At 31.0% G+C, this 26,923-nt stretch overlaps 1 protein-coding gene and 1 long non-coding RNA gene across 4 annotated transcripts in view; one reads left to right on the top strand and one right to left on the bottom strand.

Annotated features, from left to right (window-relative positions):
* Positions 1–26,923, top strand: part of LOC132758332 (spermatogenesis-associated protein 6-like) — a 34,660-nt gene that overhangs the window by 3,767 nt on the left and 3,970 nt on the right. Inside the window, exons 2-9 of one of the 3 annotated variants that reach the window (XR_009629562.1) lie at positions 7,076–7,213; positions 11,656–11,704; positions 11,986–12,158; positions 14,297–14,365; positions 15,222–15,273; positions 15,419–15,756; positions 16,104–16,181; positions 17,701–17,749. Coding sequence is in view for 2 of the 3 variants with exons in the window: in XM_060749922.1 (XP_060605905.1) it covers positions 7,076–7,213; positions 11,656–11,704; positions 11,986–12,158; positions 14,297–14,365; positions 15,222–15,273; positions 15,419–15,756; positions 16,104–16,178 (894 nt within the window). In the remaining variant the exon portion in view is untranslated. Of the gene's footprint in view, positions 1–7,075; positions 7,214–11,655; positions 11,705–11,985; positions 12,159–14,296; positions 14,366–15,221; positions 15,274–15,418; positions 15,757–16,103; positions 16,182–17,700; positions 17,750–18,676; positions 18,722–26,923 lie in introns of those variants that run through there. The other 2 variants (XM_060749922.1, XM_060749921.1) reach the window with 2 other exon arrangements.
* On the bottom strand, positions 3,204–5,626 carry LOC132758346 (uncharacterized). The gene is made up of 3 exons (XR_009629563.1): positions 5,570–5,626; positions 4,550–4,678; positions 3,204–3,473 (listed from the first exon to the last, which is right to left on the bottom strand). It is a non-coding gene; the product is annotated as an uncharacterized LOC132758346 (long non-coding RNA).

Here is a 26,923-nt window from a genome sequence, read left to right as displayed (position 1 = left end):
AAATTGTAATTAACAAATGGCCAGCATAAATTGAATCTGCATTCAGACATTCATTGACTCCATTAAGTCCTAAAATATCCTGAATATTGCTGCTAAAAATTAGGTTATCATGTATACAGAAATGGGCAAATGTTTCAGCTATTTTTACCAAATGAATGGCTAATTGTCCATTTTAAACATAACTTTATACTCTTCTGTGACAGATATTCGGACCCTTATTACTACTGACAATTATTATTGACATTATGTATTGTTTATGTTGTCATGATATTTGCAAGATGTAAATTCCAGAAATCTATACCACTAGGAAATTTTTAATCCTTAAAGTCCACAATTATAAGAAAAAAATTCTTGTCTTTGCAAAAGCCTTACCTCTTCTTCATATTTTTAGGTGAGAAAGCCCATGTGAAAATATATATATTAAGTATTATTGTCTACTAGGCCATGCTGAATATGATATATCATTGTGACTCAAACTCTTGCTAATGAAGTCTTCCTATTTTAAAACTAAATTTGCTAATACCTGTTCCAGAACAGGTTAAGTAATCTATGTACTTTTCAAAACTCAATTGTTGGGAGAAATAACTCCAACACAGATAACCATGACACATGGTTTTACCTTTTTTTCCGATAGACATACACATGGTTACCTAGAGCAGATCAGACTATGATGATCTTTTCAAACTTTTTAATGGGACCTCATTTTATATTTGACTTGAAAATCTAAGTGTTGACTTTATCTATTGTCCTGGTGTTAAAGATCATGTTTCGGGTCTCTTATTCAGGACATTGAAGAAGCACAAGTTATTTTTTGCCATAAACAATTTTTGTAGTGTAATATAAAATCAACCAGTAGAGTAAAACTAAAAAAAGAAAAGTAAATGTATCAAAAGCACTTAAAGAAATACTGAGACATTGGTGATGATGACAATAAAAAAATGCTTCAACCAACTGTAAATTGTTGGTTATTAGTCTCATATTTTATATATTCATATTTTTTTTGCTGATATATGGATACAATTTGATAACAACAAAGACAAGACATTGTCTAAAAACTGAGAGAGTGGAAAACTTATTAAACATTCTTACTAGAAAGCCTGCACATTGCTTTCCTATTACACCTAGCATTCTTAAAGTGCTTTTAAATGTCACTATATTGTCCAGGGGACTTGATGTTTTAAGAATTTGGTGCAAATTTAAAATTTCAGATTGTCTGTCTGATGCATCAGTAATGCACCTGTTGATTGTAACAATTTTCCCTAACCATGTTGAAGTGCAGGAAATGGTCAGTCTTAAAAATAGGGAATTTAAAAAAAAACACTTTTATATCTTCATATAAACATCTATGCATCATTTTAGTCAGTTGTGTCATCTGCCCCAAGTCTAGGTGAGTGTTAGGATAATTAGCAGAGAAAATGTACAAAGTTTTTACCTTTCACCTGTCTGTACATTTTTGGTGCCAAAATTGCAAGGCATATTTCTAACTGACACACAGCAGGTCTTTTTTATTTTCCTGACATGGGAGGCTGTGATGTCATTTGTAAAGAAATACTAATATTGTAAATGAAATTTTGAGTATAATACCATGTGTAAGATGATATTTTATCAGAAACTTTGACAGCTAAAACAAGTTAAAAAATAAAGAAATTGTTCTCTAGACAGTGAGTGTAGTGTTGAATAATTGTCTATTACATTATTATTAATGAAGATGAGTCTGTATTGCTGTAAGAAATCACTATATACTATAGTGATCAATGCTATCTTCCCATTAAGAATAGACTGGTGCCTTTCCTAAAATGAGAGGGAAATTCCTTATTAAATGCAATATCAGTTTAAACCAAACAGTACTTTATGTCACAGTCTGTAACCATAAATATATCTTTATCAACTAACCCAATAACAAACAAATATTGATCTTGTATCCAATGGATACAGTACAGAATTATCTTCCATTGACTTTAAAGCCCTAGTTTTACTAACCTAATATAAAGCATATTTAAAATGTAAAATATTGAATTTGCCATGGATCAAGTAATACAGTATGAAAATTAATTTTAAATGAACATTGAATGCTCCTTTCAATGTGAAATGAATTGTGATAAATTGGTGTAGGGATTAAAACATGTTTACTCAATATAAAAGAATAATATGTACCATGTTAATATCATTTCTCTATTTAGGTTATATCAATATTGTGAAATAAAGTATAATATGACCAAATAGTATTTCATTCAATGTTAGTATTTGAAATTAAATTAAAAGTACAAGTAACGGTGGCCTTTTAATTATGACTTCTCAAGGACACAAATTGTGTTGTGAAATAAATAATAGAATTTACAACTGATCAGCTGTCTTAGTTATGTGAAAATTTAATCATTAATAAAATCCCCCCTTAAGCTTTTGATACAGACCTTGTTATGTGTCTTACATGATGCATTTATCTGTTACATAATATCACGGTAGGGAATCACGTGACTTTTACGGTTACGCGTACAGACAATATGGCGGCCTAAAAACCTCGCTTCACATGTGTTTTTCAGGTAATTCTTTATTATATCCCTTTTACTTACATACGAGACCTGTTCTGCAGCCCTACGCAGAATAAAGAATTGTTGCCGCCTATAACCTTATTTTCCACCCCTGTGCTCATAGCTTTTACAAACACTCAAAAATTCAACAGAAATTTTCAATGTAAAAAACAATTATATTTCGGTAACATTCACGCAAAATTTGTATTTTTTTATGAAATTTGATTAAACTACGTCGAGTTAGCCAAAGAGAAAATGTTCATAGAATTTCTTTATTTGAAAATGTAATAATTAGGCATGTTAAATGTTGACAGGTCATTTTCTATTCCATTACACGAGAGAAAAATGATTTTGGTAACTCCCACGCATACTTTTATTGTTGATAACTCCCACGCAATATTTTATGTGCAGGCAATATCTATGCAGGTTATAGCCTAGATATTGATTTGAAAAAAAATCATGATTGATGCATTTTGCATCAAACTTTCATAGAATTTTTGAATAATATTAAAAATACCGCAAATAGGTGTCCTTGATAGAAGTAACCCAGCAGGCACATTCAACGGTGTACAAAGTTTGAAGTAGGATCACTTGACATAACGTTAGATTTATGTTCGAATTTGAAAAGTTTTAAAAAACGTTGAAGTTCAACGTTGGCACAACGTTGAAGTTTCAATGTCATTTCAACATACTTTAATATAAATATAAAGCAAAGTACTGTACGTAACAGAGTTTAACAAAAAAAATCAAGACACTATTAAATACTTCAGCTATTTTATTTAAAAACTACAGTTCAAGTGTAGCTAAAATTCAAACGATTTAAGAAGTCCTTTTAGTTTAACAATTAAGCTACAATCTGTTCCAATCTACCACTAGTTCTTCTTCTAGAGCTCTCTTGGTATGTCTAAAGTGTGTCATGATGGTGTTTGAATACTTCTACTGCTTCTGCAAATAAAATAAGAAGTTACATGTTAAAATTGACTTGGTCAATCTCAAATTATATATAATAAATCAACTTAGTGATTTGTTTTATCTTAAAATGCTTATCTTCTAAGATTTACATAATAAAACAGCATATAGAAATTAAGATACAGCTGAAGTTTCATATTGACAGTAAATTATGTACAAAAACAACAAAAACTTTTTAAAAAGAAGCTATTTAACCCTTAACCTCATATATACGCGAAACAACGCACTTTCGACCCCCCCTTTTTTTAGGCCTGAAATAGTGAGAAAATGTCCTATTTTTCCCTAAACACATGTTTTCGTTTGAGAAATGTTGTTAAAAAAAAGTGAGCACTTTTTCGGCGCCGCCCCCTGTCCAAAAGATACTTCAGGGGGTTGCCAGAAGGGGGATGTGCCCCCTTCTTTTTGGGGGATTTGAAGGGGGCGGAGTCCCCCTCATCACAAAGAAAATTTTTGACATGTGAGAGGCTTTAAATGACCCCAGGTCGATCATAAGGTAAGGTGTAACCAACGCTGAAAAGCCTTTGACTCTATCTCAATCCCTTAAGAAGTTGCAGCACTTTGAAGTAAATTTTGATGGAAAAAATCGAGGCAAAATAGTGATTTTTGGCAATTTTGAGATGTCCCCTCGTTGCCATGGTAACAGGAAATTTAACTTTAAAGAGGAGGCTTTTCAGTGAAAATGGCCATTTTTCACAATATGCTCATGGGTGAAAGGGTTAACTTAAAAAATTATAAATGTTACAAAACAACAATTATTCACCAAATTTAGGTAAAAGACGACATGTTAACATGTAAAAACTAGATTTTGGGTGATTCAAAAGTTTCTCATCATTTTTTGTTAGCCATTTACCCCTCGTTGCCATGGTAACAGGAAATTTAAGACTGAGCATGTCGTTACAAAAGCAATGGTCCAGTCAACATTTGTGCCAAGTTTGATTAGTATTGAAGCATTTTTCATAGTTTCATAGCAGTTTGAACTTGTAAGAGGAGGCTTTTCAGTGAAAATGGCCATTTTTCACAATATGCTCATGGGGGAAAGGGTTAAGTCTGACCTATGATTGGTAAGAAAAACTGCTCCCATCAGTTACGTCAGCATTTTCCCAAGAACAGTCCTTTCCATGTTAAATTTATGGTATAGAAGCTACAGCTGTAATACTTTAAATTTCAGCCAGGACCAGGATCTAGAATATAAAATAAACTTATTATTCCCTATATATTCACAGCAATTAAACTTAAAATTTAACACTCAACTTTATTATTTAACCACAAACAGTTTAATCAATATTTATTTTGAAAATGCAATGGATTTAATGTATTTTTCAAACTAATTCACATTTAATTTTACTATCACTAAGATATAAAATTAATACAGCTAAATTGACGAATCGTCTTGGGGCGTAAATTATATGGGGCGAACAACACTTCATCTGCTTATAGGTTACAATAATATGATAAATAAATTCCAAAAGGCATGGCTTGTAAAATCATAAATTGCCAAGGACATCAATAACTTCGCGTAAGGCCTACCAAACCCAAAACATTCAATTAGGTCGCGTTTTGATACAAAAGTCTAAAATATTAGAAGGAGGTTTTGTATTTCTGTTTTTATTAGTAAAATTACAGTTGTCATTTTTCATATTTTGCAGATATGGAAGGTTCCATCTCGGATATTGTTTGTGATAAATGTGGGAAACATTTCATTCGAGGATAGGTCTCAAATATTGACCACATGAACAGTCTACACGGCACAGGACCTTATAAATGTTGTGGTAAAACATTTTATAGCCCAGCAAATCGGAAACGTTACGGGTTTTACTGCTGATATTAAGATGACATTCAAACATAAGTCCTCTAGATTTTATTACCTAGTTTGTAAAATAAAAGACCCATTCTAATATACTTTAGGTTGTTTTCTTTTATGCTTTAGATTAAAAAAAAAAACACACACACAACATAATAATGTTTAATACAGACACTAATTTGAAAAAAGTTGGTTTCATAAAAGACTAAGTGATAAAATGACTTGAATGTCTTTAAAATCTTAATATAACGAATAACATAAAATGCCATACCTGTCACGTTTCGATTTGTCACAACATTTACAAAGTCCTGTGCCGAGTAGCCAGTTTGTGGTCATTAAGACAAATGTTGCCCAACATTATCCACAAACAATACCCGAACTGGAACCGCCCATATCTGCAAACTATGAAAAATGACAACTGTAATTGTGCTTATACTGAAATCGACCTCCTTCTTATATTTGAGACTTTTATTTTAATTTCTGCGATTTGCTATCCATAGGGGCTTTATTCTATCCAGGACCTTTTGGCGGTATTTTTAATATTATTCAAAATTCTTTGAACGTTTAAGGCTAAATGCATCAATCATGATTTTGTTCAATCAATATCTAGGCTATAACCTGCATAAACATTGCCTGCCCATAAAATATTGCGTGGGGGTTATCAACAATAAAAGTATGCGTGGGAGTTACCCAAATCATTTTTCTCTCATGTTTTGGAATAGAAAATGACCAGTCAACATTTAACATGCCTAATATTTACATTTTCAAATAAAGAAATTCTATGAACATTTTCTCATTGCTAACTCGACGTAGTTTAATCAAATTCATAAAAAATACAAATTTTGCGTGAATGTTACCCGAAATATAATTGTTCACATTGAAAATTTCTGTTGAATTTTTGAGTGTTTGTAAAATCTATGAGCACAGGAGTGGAAACTAAGTTATAGGCGGCAACAATTCTTTATTCTGCGTAGGCTGCAACAGGTCTCGTATGTAAGTAAAAGGGATATAATAAAGAATTACCTTAAAAACACATGTGAAGCGAGGTTTTTAGGCCGCCATATTGTCTGTACGCGTAACCGTAAAAGTCACGTGATTCCCTACCGTGAATATAATATTTAGCAATGTTTTATAGAGGATAGTTTTTATTGATTATTGGTTTGGTTGACATTTAATTATCTTTGAATACTGTATATACAAGTCAAGTCAAGTCAAATAATTTATTGCCAAAAACATATACATTTTCATCACCAAGTAATGTTTTGGTGGTACATGATATAATGTATAAAAAAAGTTTGAAACATTATTAACTACACATAAACATATTTTTAAATGCACAAAATTTTAAACAAATGTATTAAGTAGATTGAATATTCTAATATTGATATGAATTTAAACATGAATATTCTGTGCAATTTGGAAGTATAAAATGCTATAAGTATGCACTGGTGTCACACCTTTCTTTGATTAGTAAATTTCATAACGAGGTAATTAAAACCACTCAATCTGGTACCTCACTCAGTAAAAGATTTTGTTAGTTACTAGTATATAAAGAATTGAATGTATCAGCCCTTGGTGTGTGGTTTGCCAGCTGCTGAGTGACATTAATTTTTTTATATATTTTGTCTTTGAAGTAATTAGTCCCAGGTTTGTTATTGACCAGCAGTTGGGGATTAATTTTGTTATATTTTATTATTTAAGATTCCAGTCCCAGGTCTGTATTTTGTCAGGAGTAACACTGTTTATTTATGTTTTGTGTTATATTTTATGCTTGTAGGTGTCAGCCCCAGGTGTGTGGTTGGCCAGCAGTAAGGATATATTTATCAGTATAAGAGCATTTGGAGATTACAGGAGGACATGTAGAGTTCCACCAGTCTTCCCTCTCAGTTTATACCAATCATTCAGGTTTGAAAAGGTAATCTTTATAATCAAAAGTTGAAATTGTAAATACCACTGCTTGTGTTTAGTAACTGAAAAGAAAATACTGTATCACTACTTATTGTAACTAGAAATTACATTGCTAAACTTTAAGGTTGAAAAGTCAGCTTAGTATTTTGTTGTTCTATGTTGAAAGTTGATAATGTTATAGATAATAAATATGAGCCATGATTATAGCACATATCATTGTTATTTAGCTCGACTATTTGCAGAATAATCGAGCTATTATGCAGTCACCCATTTGTCGGCGTCGGAATCGGCGTCCCTGTGGTTAAGTTTTTGTGTGCAAGCTGGTATCTCCATAACTACTGAAAGGAATGGATTATCTAACATGATTGGCACAAGTCCCATAACTCTGATTTGCTTTTTTGCATAATTATGCCCCTTTTTCGACTTAGAAATTCTTGGTTAATTTTTTGCGTGCAAGCTGGTATCTCCATAACAACTGAAGGGAATGGCTTGAAACTTCAAACACTTGTTCTCTGTGATTATCTAACATGATTGGCACAAGTCCAATAACTCTGATTTGCTTTTTTGCATAATTATGCCCCTTTTTCTACTTAGAAATTCTTGGTTAAGCAAATATCTCCATAACTACTGAAGGGTTTGTGCCTTTATTTGAACAATTTTATGCATTTTGTAATAATAAAGCAGTTATTTACTCGATAAAATATCTTAATAACAAGCCTTTGTACCTTTTCGGACAATTTTATGTATTCATATAGGTAAGCATTATTATACTCAATGAAACACACTTGTGACAACTTTTCGAATAGTCGAGCGTTACTGTCCTCCGACAGTTCTTGTTATGTCTTACAGACACATTTCTAGCATTTTTGTGTCGCCTTGAAAAGGTGACATATAGGGATTACTTTTGTCGGCGGTGTCGGCGGCGGCGTCTGTGTCGGCGTCGTTGTTGTCGGCGTCGTCGTCGGCGTCCCCTAAAGCTTGTCCGGAGCATAACTCAGTCACTATAAGTCTGATTGACTTCAAACCTGGTATGCATTCTTCTTTCAATAAGCCGAAGTGCAGTGCACAAGGACCGGTACTCTGCAGTTCTTATTTTTTGAGTTATTGCCCTTTGTTAATTTTCATACTTTAATTTTGTCCAGGCCATTTCTCTTCAACTAAAAAAGCTATGGACTTGAAACTTCATAGGATGATAGATCTCATTATTAAGAAGTGCAGTGCACAAGAACCAGTACTCTGCACTTCCTAATTTTTGAGTTATTGCCCTTTGTTAATTTTCATACTTTATTTTTGTCCGGGCCATTTCTCCTAATGTATAAAAGCCATGGACTTGAAACTTCATAGGATGATAGGTCTCATTAAGAAGAAGTGCAGTGCACAAGAACTGGTACTCTGCATTTTTTATTTTTTGAGTTATGGCCCTTTGTTAATTTTCATACTTGATTTTTGTCCACGCCATTTCTCTGAAAGTATAAAAGTTATGGACTTGAAACTTCAAAGGATGATAGATCTCATTAAAAAGAAGTGCAGTGCATAAGAACTGATACCCTGCATTTCTTATTTTTGAGTTAATGCCCTTTGTTGATTTTCTTACTTTATTTTTGTCCTGGTCATTTCTCCTCAAGTATTAAAGCTATGGACTTGAAACATCATAGAATGATAGATCTTATTGATAAGAAGTGCAGTGTACAGAAACTGCTGCTCTTCACTTATTATTTTTTATGCTCCCCCAAAAATTTCGGGGGAGCATATAGTCGGCGCCTTGTCCGTCTGTCCGTCTGTCCGTCCGTTGTCTTGTCCGGAGCATAACTTGAAAACCCTTGGAGATAATTTGTTGAAACTTCATACAGTGGTAGAGGGCATCGAGGGGGAGTGCAGTGTCAAAGAACCATAACTCTATTTTGCCCGGTTTTTGAATTATCTCCCCTTATAGAAAAATCTTGTCCGGGGCATAACTCTAAAACTATAAGAGATATCAACATGAAACTTTGTAGGTAGATAAATCTCAATGGGTAGATGTGCAGTGCACAAGAATCATAACTCTACCTTGCCTTATTCTGGAGTTATTGTTTTTGCTGCGACCAAATTTAACAGAATTATGGCCCTTTGTTGATTTTTTCACTATATACTATGTAGAAATTTTGTGAACGCAACTCCTCTTAAACCGCATGGCAGATTTTGCTTAAACTCACAGGGATGAACAACCTTAAGGTGAAGATGGTAGTAAAGGAAGGAATTTTCGCTGCGACCAAATTTTACAGAATTATGGCCCTTTGTTGATTTTTTCACTATATACTATATAGAAATTTTGTGAATGCAACTCCTCTTAAACCGGATGGCAGATTTTGCTTAAACTTCCAAGGATGAACAACCTTTATGTGTAGATGGCAGTAAAGGAAGGAATTTTCGCTGCAACCAAATTTAACAGAATTATGGCCCTTTGTTGTTTTTTTCATTATATACTATGTAGAAATTTTGTGAACGCAACTCCTCTTAAACCGGATGGCAGATTTTGCTTAAACTTCCAGGGATTAACAACCTTAATGTGTAGATGGTAGTAAAGGTAGGAATTTTTGCTGCGACCAAATTTAACAGAATTATGGCCCTTTGTTGATTTTTAGCTCGACTATTCGAAGAATATGAGAGCTATTGTAGTCGCCCCGGCGTCGGCGTCGGCGTCAGCGTCCGCATCTGCGTTGGTTAAAGTTTTTTGTAAAGTCAAATATCTCAATTATTACTTGAGATATTCAATTGAAACTTACAATACTTATTTATAGTAACAAGGTACATCAGATTGACAAGTTGGATAACTCTGCCTACAATATTGACAGAATTATGCCCCTTTTTAACTTAGAAATTTTGGTTAAAGTTTTTTGTAAAGTCAAATATCTCAATTATTACTTGAGATATTCATTTGAAACTTACAATACTTATTTATAGTAACAAGCTACATCAGATTGACAAGTTGGATAACTCTGCCTACAATATTGACAGAATTATGCCCCTTTTTAACTTAGAAATTTTGGTTAAAGTTTTTTGTAAAGTCAAATATCTCAATTATTGCTTGAGATATTCAATTGAAATTTAAAATACTTTTTTATAGTAACAATGTACATCAGTTTGCAAAATTGCATAACTCTGCCTGCAATATTTGCAGAATTATTTGCCCCTTTGAAACTTAGAAATTTTGGTTAAAGGTTAAAGGTCTTCAAATATATTTACTTGAAACTTTACACATGCACTTAGGGTCATAATTGGAGGGTCATAATTGTATGTCACTGACCAAGTTCCATAACTCTATCTTGCATTAAGGCTGATTCATATCCCCTTTTCTACTTAGTCTCTTGGTTTATGTTTACATGCAAGTTTTACATATCTCAATAACTATTAAAGATATTTATTTAAAACTTCACTTATGCATTAAGGGTCATAATTGTAGGTCACTGACAAAGATCCATAATTCTATCTTGCATTTAGGCTGATTTTTCTCCCCTTTTTCAACTTAGAAATTCACGGTAAAGTTTTGCTTGTAAGCTGTTATCTCAATAACTACTGAAGGGTTTGTGCCTTTTTTGGGACAATTTTATGCATTCATAATAATAAAGCAGTTATTGACTTGATAAAACATCTTAATAACAAGCCTTTGTACCTTTTCTGTCAAATTTATGTATTCATAGGTAATTAGTATTATTATACTCAATAAAACACCCTCGTGACATTACCTTCCGAATAGTCAAGCCAATTCTGTATAATTAGACTCTCTCTAAGGCCTATAACATGAATTTATAAAAAAAAATTAGCCCTTTTGTGAACTTAAAAAATTTAACATTATCAAGGCTCTTTTACTATCAAGCACTTAGAATAGTCGAGCGTGCTGTCCTACCGACAGCTCTTGTTAGTTTTCAACTTGTGGCACATGTAGTCCAAAAAATATTTGACCTAGAGTCATAAGATTGACAGAACAGTGGCGTGTGGGGGCATCCGTGTCCTATGGACACATTTCTAGTTTATTTTTACTTTTTGAATTGTCCAGGACATAACTCGGAAATCATAAAAGATATCATCAAGAAACTTTGTAGGTTGATAGATCACATTGATTAGAAGTGCAGTGCAAAGAACTGTAACTCTGCCTTGCCTTATTTTGGAATTATTGCACTTTGAACTTTTTCCACAGACATAACTCTGAAACTACAAGAGGTGTACTTTCCTCTGTCCAAACCCTATTCGGGGAGCATCACCCGGCTCAAACCGGGCTCTTGTTTAGTTATTGCCCTTTGTTATTTTTCATATTTCATTTTTGTCCTGGCCATTTCCCCTAAACTACATTGTTCACAAGGAGACACATCCGACTCGCGGAGTTCTAGTTGTTACTATTATTTTGAAATGAATCATTGTAAGAAGCCTTATTTTAAGATTTGTTATACAATGTTCTCTTGTTTTTATTTGCAGAAATTCTTCTCAGCTGTAGACTCCCTAGATGTGGCGAGAGCTCTGGAAGGTTGCTATGATCTTTCAATTTTAATTATGATTAACAAAAATGTTCAGTTTATCATTGTTTTTATCATTGAATGTAAATTATATCTGGGTCAATATATATTAAAGCAATATTTCATTGTTTCACTTTTAAGTTTTAAATCACTGATAATGATATGATTAAATGCTTTGTCCATTAAAAATGTCAAGCAGGACAAATGATGATGTCTTACTTTTTTATGCAATCATATTTGGATATAACTTGATATTTGAGATAATTTATTGTATGTTTTCTCTGGTTATCAGGAGAGGAGGTGGAGATTGAACTACTTCAGCATGATGTATTTTATGATGGTCTTATAAAGCTTGCATCCTTCTCTACAAATGCACGGGAATTTTTGTTCCCATACCCCAGCTTGAGCCCGGCATTCTCTACAGCATCTAAAGAAATTGTCCTTTTCCGATCTGCTCTTTTCCCAGTAAGTTTTAGCATTTCTTTTACCATAGAACATCCAATACTATTTCATCAGTTGATATTTTCTAAGTGTATATATAAATCAGAAGTATTGAAAGTCAGCAATAATATAATTCTTTAAGCTGCTGACTTTGTGCAATGGATGTGTCCTTTGAATGTAGGGCAGTCCATTCATAGTTTAAGGGATTTCAGTATGAAAATAGAAATTTTTTGAGCTACCAACAATATAGATTCTGGTCACACTGAACATGTGTGTATGTTGGCATTGCTCTTGACCATCAGCAAAGGCTTATTACTAGGGATGTCATTCGGAGTCCGGATATCCGAACGTTCGGATAACGATTCGGTGTCCGGAGCCGATTTTCTGATCCGGATGTTCGTATAAAATATTTTAAAATATTGAGAAAATGTGATAATTACATGCGTTGAGATAATCGTAGACATGGTGTTGACACCATATTGTATATTGTACCTTGACAATACACATCATAATCTCTGCAGACCACAAAAAAATCAATAATTACTGTAATAATTACAAGTCAATTATGACACATGTTGTTAATCAAATTTAAGTTTTGTAAGATTCAAGATGGATATTCTAAGTCCCGTGCGACTGTCATCGGCAACGATGTTACATTTTTTATGTCCAAATTTAAATATTCAATTAGGTTATTATATTTATATTTATTATATACTTATAAATGAAATATTGAGAAATATTGAAGAAATAAAATGCGTATTTTCATTTTCCGTATTTTCACTGTAAAAATTTATTTTTCACTGCAGTGAAACATATTTTCCGTAATTTCACTGGTGTCTTACGGGACTACTTCTTTTAAATTCTGCCAGTACACAAAATTTAAGGGAAAGTCTTTGAAATTTTATCGCAAAAAAGAGAAAAATGAATATAATAAACAGAAAATTCAAGTTTTTTCTATAAATACATGATTTATTTTCATCTTGTGGCATGAAAATTACCATATTTCACTCGTGGCTACACCACTCATGAAATATTTATTTTCATACCACTCGATGAAAATAAATCATGTATTTATAGAAAAAACTTGAATATCCTCTATATATTTCGGCTTACCGACCCATCGACCCCTTATTTTTAGACATTGAAAAATCTGCAGAAATAAAATAAGCAAATAAAGAAATGCACTTACGAATTATATGTTAATTATCACAGCTTTTATTGAAATTGATACGAAAATTATCCGACAAAATAACTTTCTCCTTTAGTATTAATCAAACATGTGCATTTTTTAAAAACATTTTTTTCACATTTCTTTTTTCACTTATGAACACTTAAAATGTGTGTAATTCATGTAAGTTTCGGCACTTTCTTTGATGATTCGAATCAAACAGCCAGGGCTACATGATAGTAAACATCAAAGATTGGCAGATTTTTTTGAAAAGCCGGCTACACGTGTGTCAAAGGTCATCATGTGTAAATTGTATGCGTCTTATTGAACAATGGAAACATTATATTTAATTTTTACGGGTATTATTTGTTTTCACAAATGTGAGCGAATTTTATTGCGTATTATAGCGCTAATTGAGGAATTCAGACAATCGGCGGGGAATTTCGTTTCCATTTCATTTGAAATCGTAAGTACCACACGCACTAAATTTATTGATAAAAGCTAGTCGTATTCTATATAGAAGAAATAAAATCAATAACAGAAGATTTTTGATATGTATCATTCAATTAAAAAGGAAGAAAAACGAAATACTACACTTTGAAAAAGGTAGCGAAGAAATGGTTACGTCATATCAGACATCTAAGAATATAACAACGATCCGAACATCCGGATGTATCCGGATGTTTGATTCGGATATCCGGATGGCCGTTTCGGCTCCAGATGACATCCCTACTAATTACTTGCATCCAGAAGGTCAAGAATTAAAAGTTAAATTTCAGTGTAAAGATACCAAAATCAATGATTTACGGGAAACAGTGTTAATGTTAATAAATTGAGGGACGGCCTTATCAATATAATGTGTTAATCTCTTATTTTTAGTTGTTAATTAATTTTAAATTCAATAACATACAGAAAAAATGTTTAATACTAATTTTTTTAGAAAAGAAATTTGGAGTTTTGCTTGACAAATTCAGTTTTATGTTATACTTTGAAGGGCAATTCACCGAAGTTGGAGTTCTCAGTAAAGACAAATATTACAAGAGATGCACCACTTCTTACCAGGGTAAGTTAATTTCTTATTTTTGATTATTTTTATTTCATATGTTTGATTATAACCTTAATGTAACACTGGCTCAATCTTGTCAAGGTAAAGCAAATTAAATTTTATATTTTTGGCAAAGAATCTTTGTACTAAAAGAAAGAAATGTTTAACGAAAGATTTAAATCATGTAAAGACATTTAATTTAAATATCATTTTAACTTGATTTTTAGAGAATAGTGCAGCTATCTTCTTCGCCTGGCAACAGTGTAAAATTTTGTTTAAAGTTTTGTAAGTAACATCTTGTACAGCTTCATATCTCATCAACTGCTAAAGATATTTGCTTGTTGCTTTATACATGTCTTTGAGATGATAAAAATGGTCTCTGTCTAAGGCCTGAATTATGACTGTATAATGGCCTGTGACCTGTCATGAGCACAGGTCAAAACTTATGAAAGTATTCATTTGAAACTATCATAATTGAAGGTCACTAGCCAAGGCCCATATCTTTTTCATGCATTTAAATCATTTTATGATCCTTTTAGAACTTGCAAAATACCTGGTTTTGTCTTAAAACTACTGTCCAAGGTTCAAAGGTCTTGGATGATTTTGATAGGCATATGGCCCTTTGTGAAAATGTATGGTTAAATTTTTGCATTTAACATTAATCTTCACAACTACTGAGGGTCTACACTTGAAGCTTCATACATATACACATCTTTGTGTCACTGTCCAAGACTAATAACTATATCATGTATTTATAATTATGCTCTTTGATATTTCCTACATAATGTCCAAACTCATATTTTACTATCAGTCACTGAGATTAGAATAGTCAAATAGTGAACCCTACTGACAGCTCTTGTTTTATATATTTTAGACTGTTTGCTACAGAGAACAAGTGCCTGTGTACTCAAGATATGATGATGATGGTAATTTTATGTCTTTTTTTACTTTTTAAACATCTTATTTAACAAATATTATAAAGATTTTTTTAATGAACTTCTTCATTATTCAGACATGATCATATCCTTTGGATACTTGACAGTGGTTTATATATTTTGATATTGTTTGCAGATGCTGAAGTTGCTGAACTTACCTCAGATGTAAGAAGATCGTACATTTCTACTCCACGTATCAGACCGCGGTCAGCTGATCCGAGCTTGTCATATAGGTACCGGTCAGTTTCACCAGCTCCACTACTCTCAGCTGCTGACAGGTTGGAGATTGAACTTGAAGCAGACCGTGCTAGGGCTAGAGCTGAAGCTGAAATCTCCCTCAGAAAATGTGTTTCTCCATTTAGACCATACACATCGGTCAAGTCGTACAGACCTTTGACTCCCACAAGGTCGTACATTCCTACAAGGTCAATCACACCAACTAGGTCATACACACCAACTAGGTCATACACCTCGGTAAGTTAACTTATAACTGGTGTTTGAAAACACAATATTTTAATTCATTGACAGCATTATAAAGATGTTTTAGTTCATCATCTAGAAGGGGTTAAACACATGAAATAGGTGTTTACTAACAAATTAATGATCTTTTGCAACTGGTAAAATATCAGTATTTGTTATGTGACTAAAATGTTTTTTCATTCAAACAGATTCTTAAGAACATGTTTCACAAGGCCCTTTTCCAGTCAGAAAGAAAGCCATTGTAGAGAATGTATTTTTTTCAGTTTTATAGGACTGAGTAAAAAAATTGCTGGCAATGGATGATCAAATTTTTTATCATAACATATTCCTTTATGTTACAGGGTTATCTTCGCTCTATTGATGACTCCTACCTTAGCAGAAAATCTCCATACTCTCCCAGATATTCTTATTATTAAAAGGTGAGTAAATTATCATTATTCCATTTTGAATCAAAATATTACAAATATACATGTATGGTTTAAATTGCAATATTCCTGATGCATTCAGGTGATAATTAGTGAAGGTTGAGTATTTCTTAATTTGTAATATAATATAAAGGAAGTACATAATTGCATGTTAAATTAATTATTTATAGTTAACAAGGTTTTACCAACAAGAAAATATGAAAAGGGAGAGAAATCTGTATGACTTACCAAAATTCTTTTTTTAGAGTTACACTATATGCTTATTTTGTTTTAAAAGAAACTACAATGTTGCTTTTTATAAAAAAAATATGAATGTTTATAATGTAAACTCTCTGAAACAATAGTTTATTTTGTGTGCGATAAGTTAGATTTTATTAAAGTTGTTTTTAATATAGGGTTGTTACAATACTTGATAAAAATTTTACATGGTTTTAAAAGATTTAATCCAAAAGCAATGGAAGTGTCAGTTTAATAGAACATTTCTTTCCAAGACATAAAATATTTTCAAGGATATATATATATATAAATATGTCTGGATTGTATAAAGTATTTTTTTGTTTTATATAATTGGCAAAAAATTTCTTATGTGAAAAGCAGACATAGTTCTGTATTTTATGTCTAAAAAATACAGAAATTATTATGAAGGTATTAACACTGTAGTAATGAGAATAAAGTCTGGTACAGGCAGTACACCATCCTATGTTTAATACCAGACTGACATTACAACTGTTAATTACCTCTATGTAATGCCAACAACAACCAATGACTCATTTTATTACAACATTTACATTTTTTTCTGTACTGAAATATGACTTCCTGTCAAAATAAAGTTACTTTTTATTAGGTTTTGCAAGTACCACTTACATAACAAGGGCATAAAAATCAGAACCAAATCAGAACCAAACAAATGAAAAGCATTTTTTTTATCTTATGTGAAAAGTATGTATGATTTGTAGAGATGTTTTTCCTGAGATATCTATCTTAATGTCTTTTTATTTAACTATGTTGACATTAATGAAAATACTTTAACTATAACAGCTGTTTTTTTTATTATTTCTTCCATTTAAAAGAAATGCCAGCAAATAAAACCTGCATATAAACATGCAATGAATTCTCTGTGCAAAAATTATTTATAACTTGATCATTGAGAAGATTGAGGAGGATGTGCTATAATTTGCCAAGAATAAAAGTGGTTTCACTGGTGTATATATTAATAATTGTTCTTAGATGATTATGTTTTGTTAATTACAAGCAATTAATTTGGTTTTATTGTTTGTCAATATTCTTGAAATGATTCAGTTAAAAAAGGTAACAACAGAAGAATGTCATTCAGGTTGGAAAGTATAAACCCCTGATACAAAGTGATGAATAATTTATATGGTGTCTGTTAGGTGTAAATTTCTTTTAAAGTAGTTTAAAGTTACAGTCAACTTGTCACTCTTTACTGAATGATACACCGAGTTAACAATTGAAATTTTTATGAGGTTACGTTTATCCGCTGTCTCAAATTCAGATTACAATTGGTATGCATTTGTTTAGTGACAAAAAGTGGAACAGGAAAGGTAACTGAGAAATGAAAGAATTAAAAAAAAACACACAACATGATTGTAGCTTGTAGTTATAAATGTTGTATTGTTTTTATATTGATTATGCATAGGATTATATTGAAATGATAATGTATTCCTTGAAATTAAAGAAATTGGCCTGATATAAAAATAAAAACAAGGTATTACTGCTGATAATCTGGATCTAGCCAGATATTAACCTTGAAGCATTACATTACTCATTAGATATTAAACATGTTAAATATTGTCTAGGAGGTATTCTGTTTTTCTTTTTTTTTTCTTTTTGAATCCATGTGTAAAATGTAATTATTTACTCTAATTAATTCAAAAGCCAGTTATCATTTGATAATTTTTCTTTACATCTTAATAGCTTAAACACAGTATTTATTGAGACTAAATGTATTATTTCTGTTTAAAAAATGATTTACCAGGAAGAATGTTTTTTAATGCAACAGTATAATATCAAGTCACGTTGAGATAACAGTGAGTACTGCTGTTATTGGATTAGTTAATTAAAATAAAGGGTAGGATAAAAGATAAAGAAGGAGATTAAGTAAGGTTGTTGTAAAATGTTAATTTAGCTTGCACAACTTTCAGAATAAGTTTGCACAATATGATTTATTTTACTGTAATCTTGACAACATTTCCTGCTGGTGTGAAACTCTATTACATTAACATATAAGGTATTATTATTATAATGAGCCAATGTTTCTTTTTTGTGGTTTTTTCATCTAAATTACTTATAGAATTATTTAACAAACTGCATTTAGAATTTACTGATGATGAATTTTTTAATTGCCCTTCCACAATTGCAAGGAAAGACATATGTTTATGGAGAAAGAGTCATTATTTTCAATATTTTTGGAATTACACAATGATTAGTTGGTTACTTATCTTAAATTGTATTTTTTTTATCTATTTCAGGGATGGTACTTCTGAAGAAAACAAACACGATTGCTCAACTGATCATTAACTTTTGAATTAAACTCGGATATACAAAAACCAGTTGTAGATATTATTATTATTATTATTGATTCCATTTTATCTAGGTAAAATAAAAAGACTAGTTTATATCTGTTTGTTATAGGGTAATTCTTTTCCTAAAGATTATTTATTTTATGACTATAATTTATTGTTAACAGTCCATGTTTTAAGTGTTTATATGTTTGATATATTTCAGTATATTTTTATATGTTTATTATTTATAGATTCTTTAAAACTATCTCAACTTGTGTACTGCTTAGTCTGTGATATTTTCTTGTGGTGTATTTTTCCTTTTTTCTTGTTTATGTATACATGATGTTTTACATATTGAATTTCTAATGCACCTTTGTGCCAAAATGCTTGATCACAAACAGTTTACAGGATTTACTGCATTGTACACATCAAAGTTTTTCTGATAGTCATTGCCACAATTTCTTTCTGAGAAAAAAAAAGGTTTTGGAAAAGTCTATCTTTTATGCACTGTTTGATATAAATGTTTCACATGTTTGGTAACCAATATCACTGTACATATGGATAATAGAGAATCTCACATTTGACAGGATTTTTAAAAAAGGGATGTTTTAATGTGCTCAGGCCAAAGAGATCCAAGAAGTGCCATATTTGACTATCAATAGCATAACATAACCATAATGCATTTTATATCATATCTTTATATACATGCTTATATAAGAACCATGACAATTTTTATTGTAAAATTTCACCTTTTTGATTTGTGCTCAGGTAAATCTTTTTAATTTATATTTTGTATATACCTTGAAACTTAACAGTGTTCTAAAATCAAAAATGATTTTATTTTGGTGATTCCAATACTTGTTTTGATTTTGTTTATTTAGAAACGAGAATACACTTCATTTTAATTCCCTTTTCTGTCAATGTTCTTAAAATGTTGTATTGTTTATTTTTTAAATCAATATACTCAGGAATTGTGTTGTTTATCGACAATTGTTCAGCATCTATTTTACTTCCCAATGACATTAAAGGGAGATAAGAAAATACTCGGACCAATGATATTATGTTATACATTTTTCTATATTTCTCATATATATCAAATATTTTTGTAAAATCCACCAGATTATAGCATTTAATTATTCAAACATATATTCAAGTTAAGTGTACTTATCTTTCTACAATATCTATTTTTCTTATAATAGTTTTGTTATATAAGTATATATACATGTATAATTTTTATCAAGTTCACCGTCTGATGTAGTTTTATTGTCAACTATTAACATATTATATTGCAAATCTTGTTTTAAACATCAGAGGAAATTTTATCAACATTTTTTATATCAATCTTCAACTTTACTTATAATTTGTCAGACATATTATATCTTCATGAAAATTTACATAAATTATTTCAAAAGTAATTTGGAATAAAGAAAGACAAATGATTTTATAATGTGCATTTGCAGTCCGGTGTTCCATTCTGTGCAAACTTCTACATGTATTTATATAGGATGCTGACACAGTTTTTACAAGTAGTTGTTTCCTGGTTTCTTTTTATATATTTATACACTAATATTTAGAGGAATTGTTAAGGATTTCTTAAATCTATATACTTATAGCTTACATGGAATTTGTTCTTTGTTCTTTTAAAACCCAGACAATAAATATTGATTCCAGTCAACCTTTTATGTAATGCAAATAACTGAATGATTATAGTTGATAAGTTCGAAGCATTTGCTTCTGAACCATTTGTTTCTGAACGCAATGAATTATATTTCTCCATCCCTACCTTTGACCCTCTAAAACTATAATACCCTTTGCTTTATTATCCCTATGGTTCCTTACTAGAACCAACCTGTACCGAAAATCAGAGGAATAGGGTGTTTTGAGTTTTCTGTCGCAATGAACTTTTGCTGTAAGCACACTACACACCTTTGAAAGTTTATGAATAAATACCTAAAAGGACATAATTTATGAAGTAATGGTCGGATAAATGACTAAAATAAGAATTTCAAATAAAAGATTGACATGATATGAAACAATCCTAAAGAATTCATTACAACTGTAGAAGAGTATTATATATAATTCAAAAAAGCTAATATCGACGGAGGCGGAAATAAAGTTATAATCAAAAAGAGTTCAGAGTGAATAGTTTCGGTCGCACTCCAAAAACTGTTTAATTCATTTTGATTGAATCAAAGTAAACCCACTAATTCTTGGAAAAACGTGACTGTTCTAATCGTATGTTATCTAAATGTGTTTAATGTTGATGAACAGATCTTCTTTATGTGAAACAAATGCCTTTTAAACCTGAACTGGTGAATTTGGTGATTCAATTTGAGTTACATATACTTAACAGATAAAATTATTGCCATGGCCTATGCTATTGGACCTAAGATGTTAGAAATTATTCTACTCCGTTATTATTGCTATCCAAGGGTCTCCTTTTTCACATAGCATTGTGACTCAATAGCTGTATGATAATTGAAATGACCGGAAACATAATATAAAATAGTTGATGCATTCTTAACAGTCATGATTTTTTCCTGTTTGTTCTATGTACAGAATTAATAAATCTCTATTTAGGACAAGCGCAAAAGAATAAATAGAAACTACCTAAGATAATGTACCCTTGAACACCGATCAAAAAAGCGTTTCTGGCTAAGAAAGGATGTACAAATGTATTGCATAGTAGAACTACCCCGCTTTCGTACTAGAGACAACTATCTAAACATTTAAGGAAACCTTACAACAGACAAACTTTAAAAATAACGGCGGAGAAAAGTTAATACCCTAACGATACAAACAATCATGTGGGTACGAATTCAGCGCTGATTATATACTGTAAATTTAAACATCATTCTACTAAATGGGTTCGAATTACCGGAGTCTGTGAATCTTTTAGCTTAAGCATGTGTGGTGGTTTTGAGCACTGGTGTTGCTTTAAGTTTGTAACATCCGAGGTTAGACAAAATCACCTTTCCTGTTTTATTGTCATATGACCTAAACTGTGTTACTGCGCCGTAAAAAAAAAAAAAAAAACAAAAAAAAACAAAAAAAAAACAAAAATCTCAATGCTACAAAAATTGCATAACCTGTTATTTTGTGCGAAATTCAACAAATGTATTTCATGTTTTTTGTAAAAAGGTCAAATGACACGTACTTAAAATGAAACACATTTTTTCTGATTGCGCACAAACTGTACAAAGCATTGATTTCAAGACCATATAAAAAGGAGATGCAAAACCGAAAATGATTTATGCAATGAATCTACCAAAGGAAAGGAGATTCATCTTGATGTTATAATATATTGACATGCTTACTTTAATGTTGCGAAATTCATCTTATTTGTTATTTAAACTACAAAAGAACACACCCAACAAAAACAACGTTTTTTTTAATTCACAATGCCAAATTTCTTCAGCAACAATGATTTATAATAAATTTTACTTCTAGCTTACAATACAATACAATGTACAATACGATACAACAGACACGATACGATACAATTATTTGAACTGATAGATCATGAAAATTTAGAAATTTGTACTAATAATTAAATATGTAAATACAAGATGTAAACAGTTGAGAAATATTTAGGCCATTTTCAATCATGTTAATGATAACTATCTATTCAGTATAGAATCTTGTCTGTAAATGACATTATTATATATGTAAGACATTTAAAGTGATTGTAACTCGTCACTGCGATAAATATTACATTGATTATTTGCTATAATACACATACAACACATATGTTCAAAAGTTAGAAATAATGTTTAGTTGATTTAATATAATTATGCGGAAAAGAGAAGCTTAACGTTTAAAATGTTTTTCAAATATAAACTAATATAGACACATGTATATTTCAAAAAAAAAATTCAGGGTAATACATTTTTCCTCAATAGTACTGTGTTATGCTTTTCACTCTTGTTTTGAGGTGTTTTGTCGGTTTTTCTTTTCTTTTTGACCTATTTTTGAAATTGACATTACAATAAGATACTGACCAGCTGCCTGAAAAGAGGGGGAAAAAAAGAGTAAAATCTAGGTGTAAATGATATTTATTATGCTAATGGCATATCTTTTTGATAAAATATTTTATCTTGAATAATAAAAGCTCAAATACTAGTTATTTAAATGAAAACACATTATCATATAATAACGGTATATACTATCACAATTCTTTTATCACTCTACGAGAAGAACCATTTATTTCATGTGATGTGTGAACAAACCATATAACCTTTATTATTTTTTTTTAAAAATAAATTAGATGGTTATAGTGTTGTCACTCAATTGTGAACAATGAAAACAAACATGTTACAGATTCATCACGTGCACGTTCTACCAGGAGTTAAGATATGCCAAAACATGCATCAGAAAATGTGATTAATCGAATTACGAAACAAGAGTTTTTTTTTATAATGTCATTCATTTTTTTTGCCATCAAACGAATTTATCATTGAAGAATGTTGTCATGATAATGATGATTTATTTTAAAAGGAACATATACTATATACAAATGTTTTTTAGAATAAGAAATGCTGATAATGCTATTTAAATATCTGTTATTAGCAGAGAAAAACAGAATACCTAAAGAAAGCTCAACACGACAAAAATTAAAATGCTGCTGGCTCGGTTGATTGAGCCCTGTTTATGGATGGTAGTGGTAATTGAAGGAAAACGTCCACGCCCCATAGCACCGGCTTAAGTTAACATGAAACTGTAAAATTTTGAAATTTTAAACATCTGCAGATGTGTTCATATGGCGGTTATTATGAAACCTTCAATGCGAGACGTAACTAGTGTCATTCTAGAGGTTTTAAAAACCTCTAAAATAGCAGAGAAAGTTATATTATACATTTGTATTTGTAAAGTATCAAACTAAAATTGTTTTACTTTTTCAGAAGGGCTTTTCGTTTTTCTTTATTTTGCATTAGTACTTATGTAAAACCATCGCGTTTCACAAAGGTTTACACATGTATCCCATGCAGCTTGATAACAAGTAAATCAATTGTCGGACTGGGATATAAAGTTATGAATAAAAGATATACAATGCCAAAAATGTCTGTTAACTTTCCCAGAATCTTGTAAATCATTTTGATTTATCACCAGGAACATTCCAACTCTTTGAGGAGCGTGACTGTTCTATTGATATGTTATCAAAGTGCATTCTACTTTAAAACGTTTTTTGCATCATTTGTAATAGAAATTTGTCTATTCTATCTGCAAAACACGTTCCTTTTTTGTTACGTAAAACACATTTAGGTTTGAGAGATATTTGAGAGAAATTAAATAAACCGACTGTGTCATTTTCAAATAACATTTACAAGAATAATTATTTTACCAAATGAAAAATAATTTCATTTTAGACTATTTTTTTAAATCTTGTTCATTCTCCAGTTGGCTCCGATCATCGATATCTCTTAAGAAATACTCAACAAACACAGACTGTTTGATCACGTACTGATTTCAACTACACATTATTTCTTTCTTCTCTCATTAGAGTTCCCAGTCAAACTTGTTCTTCAATGTAAAATAACAGATATTCCGAATTTATTTACTATGATGAGCGTAAAGATAAAATAAATCAAACCAGACAGGACATTCTAACCAAATGCAACTTTCTGGTATCTGATTTATTCGATAAAATCTAGTTGACTCTCCATTGTGTTTATTTGGAGGAAGTCGAAAATGCCTACCATTTTTTATGAATTTGTCAAAAAAATTCTTATCATATTTTCATCTACGGCCCATCTCAAAATAGTAGTTATAACTTTTGTACTCCAGCTATGCGTGTAGTTCTGTATACTTTACTTGAATCATTTACATATTCTAACATTGTTATATTCGCTGCCGTTCAAGAAAGTGTTTAGAGACACTAAAAGATGAACATATTGCTCAAATAACTACCCATGGACCCAATATATACCAAGAAATAGTAGTTTTAACTTTTTATTGCATCCGCATTAAGTGACATGTTTTTTTGAAAACTTTATTATCACTGTATAGAAAGAAATTGTAATCATTATAAGTAATGCATTATATATATTTGATGATTTCTATGAACTATGGCAGCTCTCGGTTTTGTTCTTTTCTGCTTTAATGTGTTGCCTTCCATACATGTATTTTTCATAATATATGTAATATATGTGAATAATGAATAATTATATTATAATTTCAACTAGGCATGTTTCTACGTTGTGTGAGAACAGGAATTTCATATCGTTATATAAATAATGCATGTATATAGATATAAATAATGCATTTTTATAGGAAGAGTACTAGATCTGCTTGAATTGTTTCAAAAACTGTCTGCGTTTTCAAATACATTTTTTGAAGCATTGAAGCTGTGCAAACAGTGCCATGATAACATAAAAGACTTTACAAATTTACATCTATGAATATCGTTTCCCGATTTAAAGAACGTATATACTACAAAAAATAAAAGTTCATCACAAATAAACTCTTAAATAGGAACAAGCATTTATTCTTTTCTGTTCATTAGATCTTGGCAATAGACAATAATGTAATTGTTGTTATAGTCAAAAGTTCGAACCATTTCAGGAAGCGACATTTTTATAATCCCATTCATTAAGCTCCTGGAAACAAATTACTGACTCTGAGGATGCATTGTGTAATCTTGATTAGATTATAGATATAACTTTCAGAAGATTTATTTTGAGAGGTTCAGTTCCTGATGAAACGCCAACAATACAAGACGTTTTATTCAGTTGAGTGATAAAGTAGCATATCATAGAAAGGCGTTATAGAAAAAGAAATTCTATGAAATGAGGTATAATAAAAATAATTACTTAACGTTTTAAGGAAAAACTAATTCTTTTGCAAAGCTAGTAACTTTTCTTGCCAGTACGAATTTCACAATTTTGTCAAACTAGAACACAATTATATTCCTAACGTTTCAATGTGAAAATAGTGCGTGCTCATAGCAATATTCTTTAGCTGCCATTGTACTAAATGTGTCTAGAATAGGTAAATGTAACTAAATAATAGATAAAACACCAAACATATGAATTGAAGGAAGAAAAAACTCTTCTCAAAGTTATAGAGATGTTAAATAACTTTACACCTCTGTTTATGATATTCCTTAGTACTAATTTGTTTTCCAAGCGGAAAAAGTTAGCATGTTTTAAGTGTGGAAATTAAGTTGCACAAAGAATACGCCAGATGTTGGCTGCACGTTCTGAAGCTCTGACTAATTTCGAAATGATGTTTAGGGCGATCTGAATATTTCTGAATTCTTGTACAATTAGTTTATTTTCATATAAATTACGACAACAGCATTTCTATACCGACATCAATGTGCAACTACATGTTACCTATCATGTGACCAACTTAGATCGATACCGACGTGTTGGATACTTTCGTCTTATATGGACACTGCAATATTGCTGATGCATTGAGGTGATAAGTGTTTGATGAGTTATTCTTTTTTCATAACATAATATAAAGAAACTAAATAATTGCATGTAAAAGTATTTATAACAAGAAATATCGAACGACACATATGCCCCCCCCCTTTCTAGCCTATGACTCACCTTATTGGTAATTTTGATATAGAAACTCGCCATAAATCGGTACATGGAAGTATTCGGTTATGGAAAAAATAAAAAATAATGAATTACTAGTTATAACCAATGAATATGTGAAATATAAAGAGCTTGACCTTTGGACTAGTGCCCCTATTATGACTAACAAAAATGTTAAATATGAAGACTTTGTGATAAATTGTTTTCAAGATATTAAGCGGAAACCATTCTGACATTAAAGACACCTGTGACCTTGACCTTTAACCTAGTTATCCAAAAATCAATAGGGGTCATCTAATAGTTATGACCAATCAGTATGTGAAATATGAAGACTTTGTGATAGATAGTTTTCAAGATAATAAGCGAAACCATTCTGACATTAAAGATCCCGATGACCTTGATCTTTGAACTAGTGACCCCAAAGTCAATAGGGGTCATCTACTAGTTAAGACCGTGTACTATTTGATCTATGTTGACTTTGTGAAAAATAGTTTTCAAGATAATGAGCCGAAACCAGGCTTATATTCAAGACACCTGTGACCTTGACCTTTGACCTCGTGACCCAAAATCAATAAGAGTCATCTACTAGTAATGACCAATCAGTTTGGTAAAAATGAAGACTTTGTGATAAATAGTTTTCAAGGTAATATTAAGCTGAAACTATTCTAAC

The sequence above is a fragment of the Ruditapes philippinarum genome, unplaced genomic scaffold (genome assembly GCF_026571515.1).
Source record: "Ruditapes philippinarum isolate M1 unplaced genomic scaffold, ASM2657151v2 ctg667_1_1_1_1, whole genome shotgun sequence".
Classification (NCBI taxonomy): domain Eukaryota; kingdom Metazoa; phylum Mollusca; class Bivalvia; order Venerida; family Veneridae; genus Ruditapes; species Ruditapes philippinarum.
This window is presented reverse-complemented; position numbering and strand designations above follow the sequence as displayed.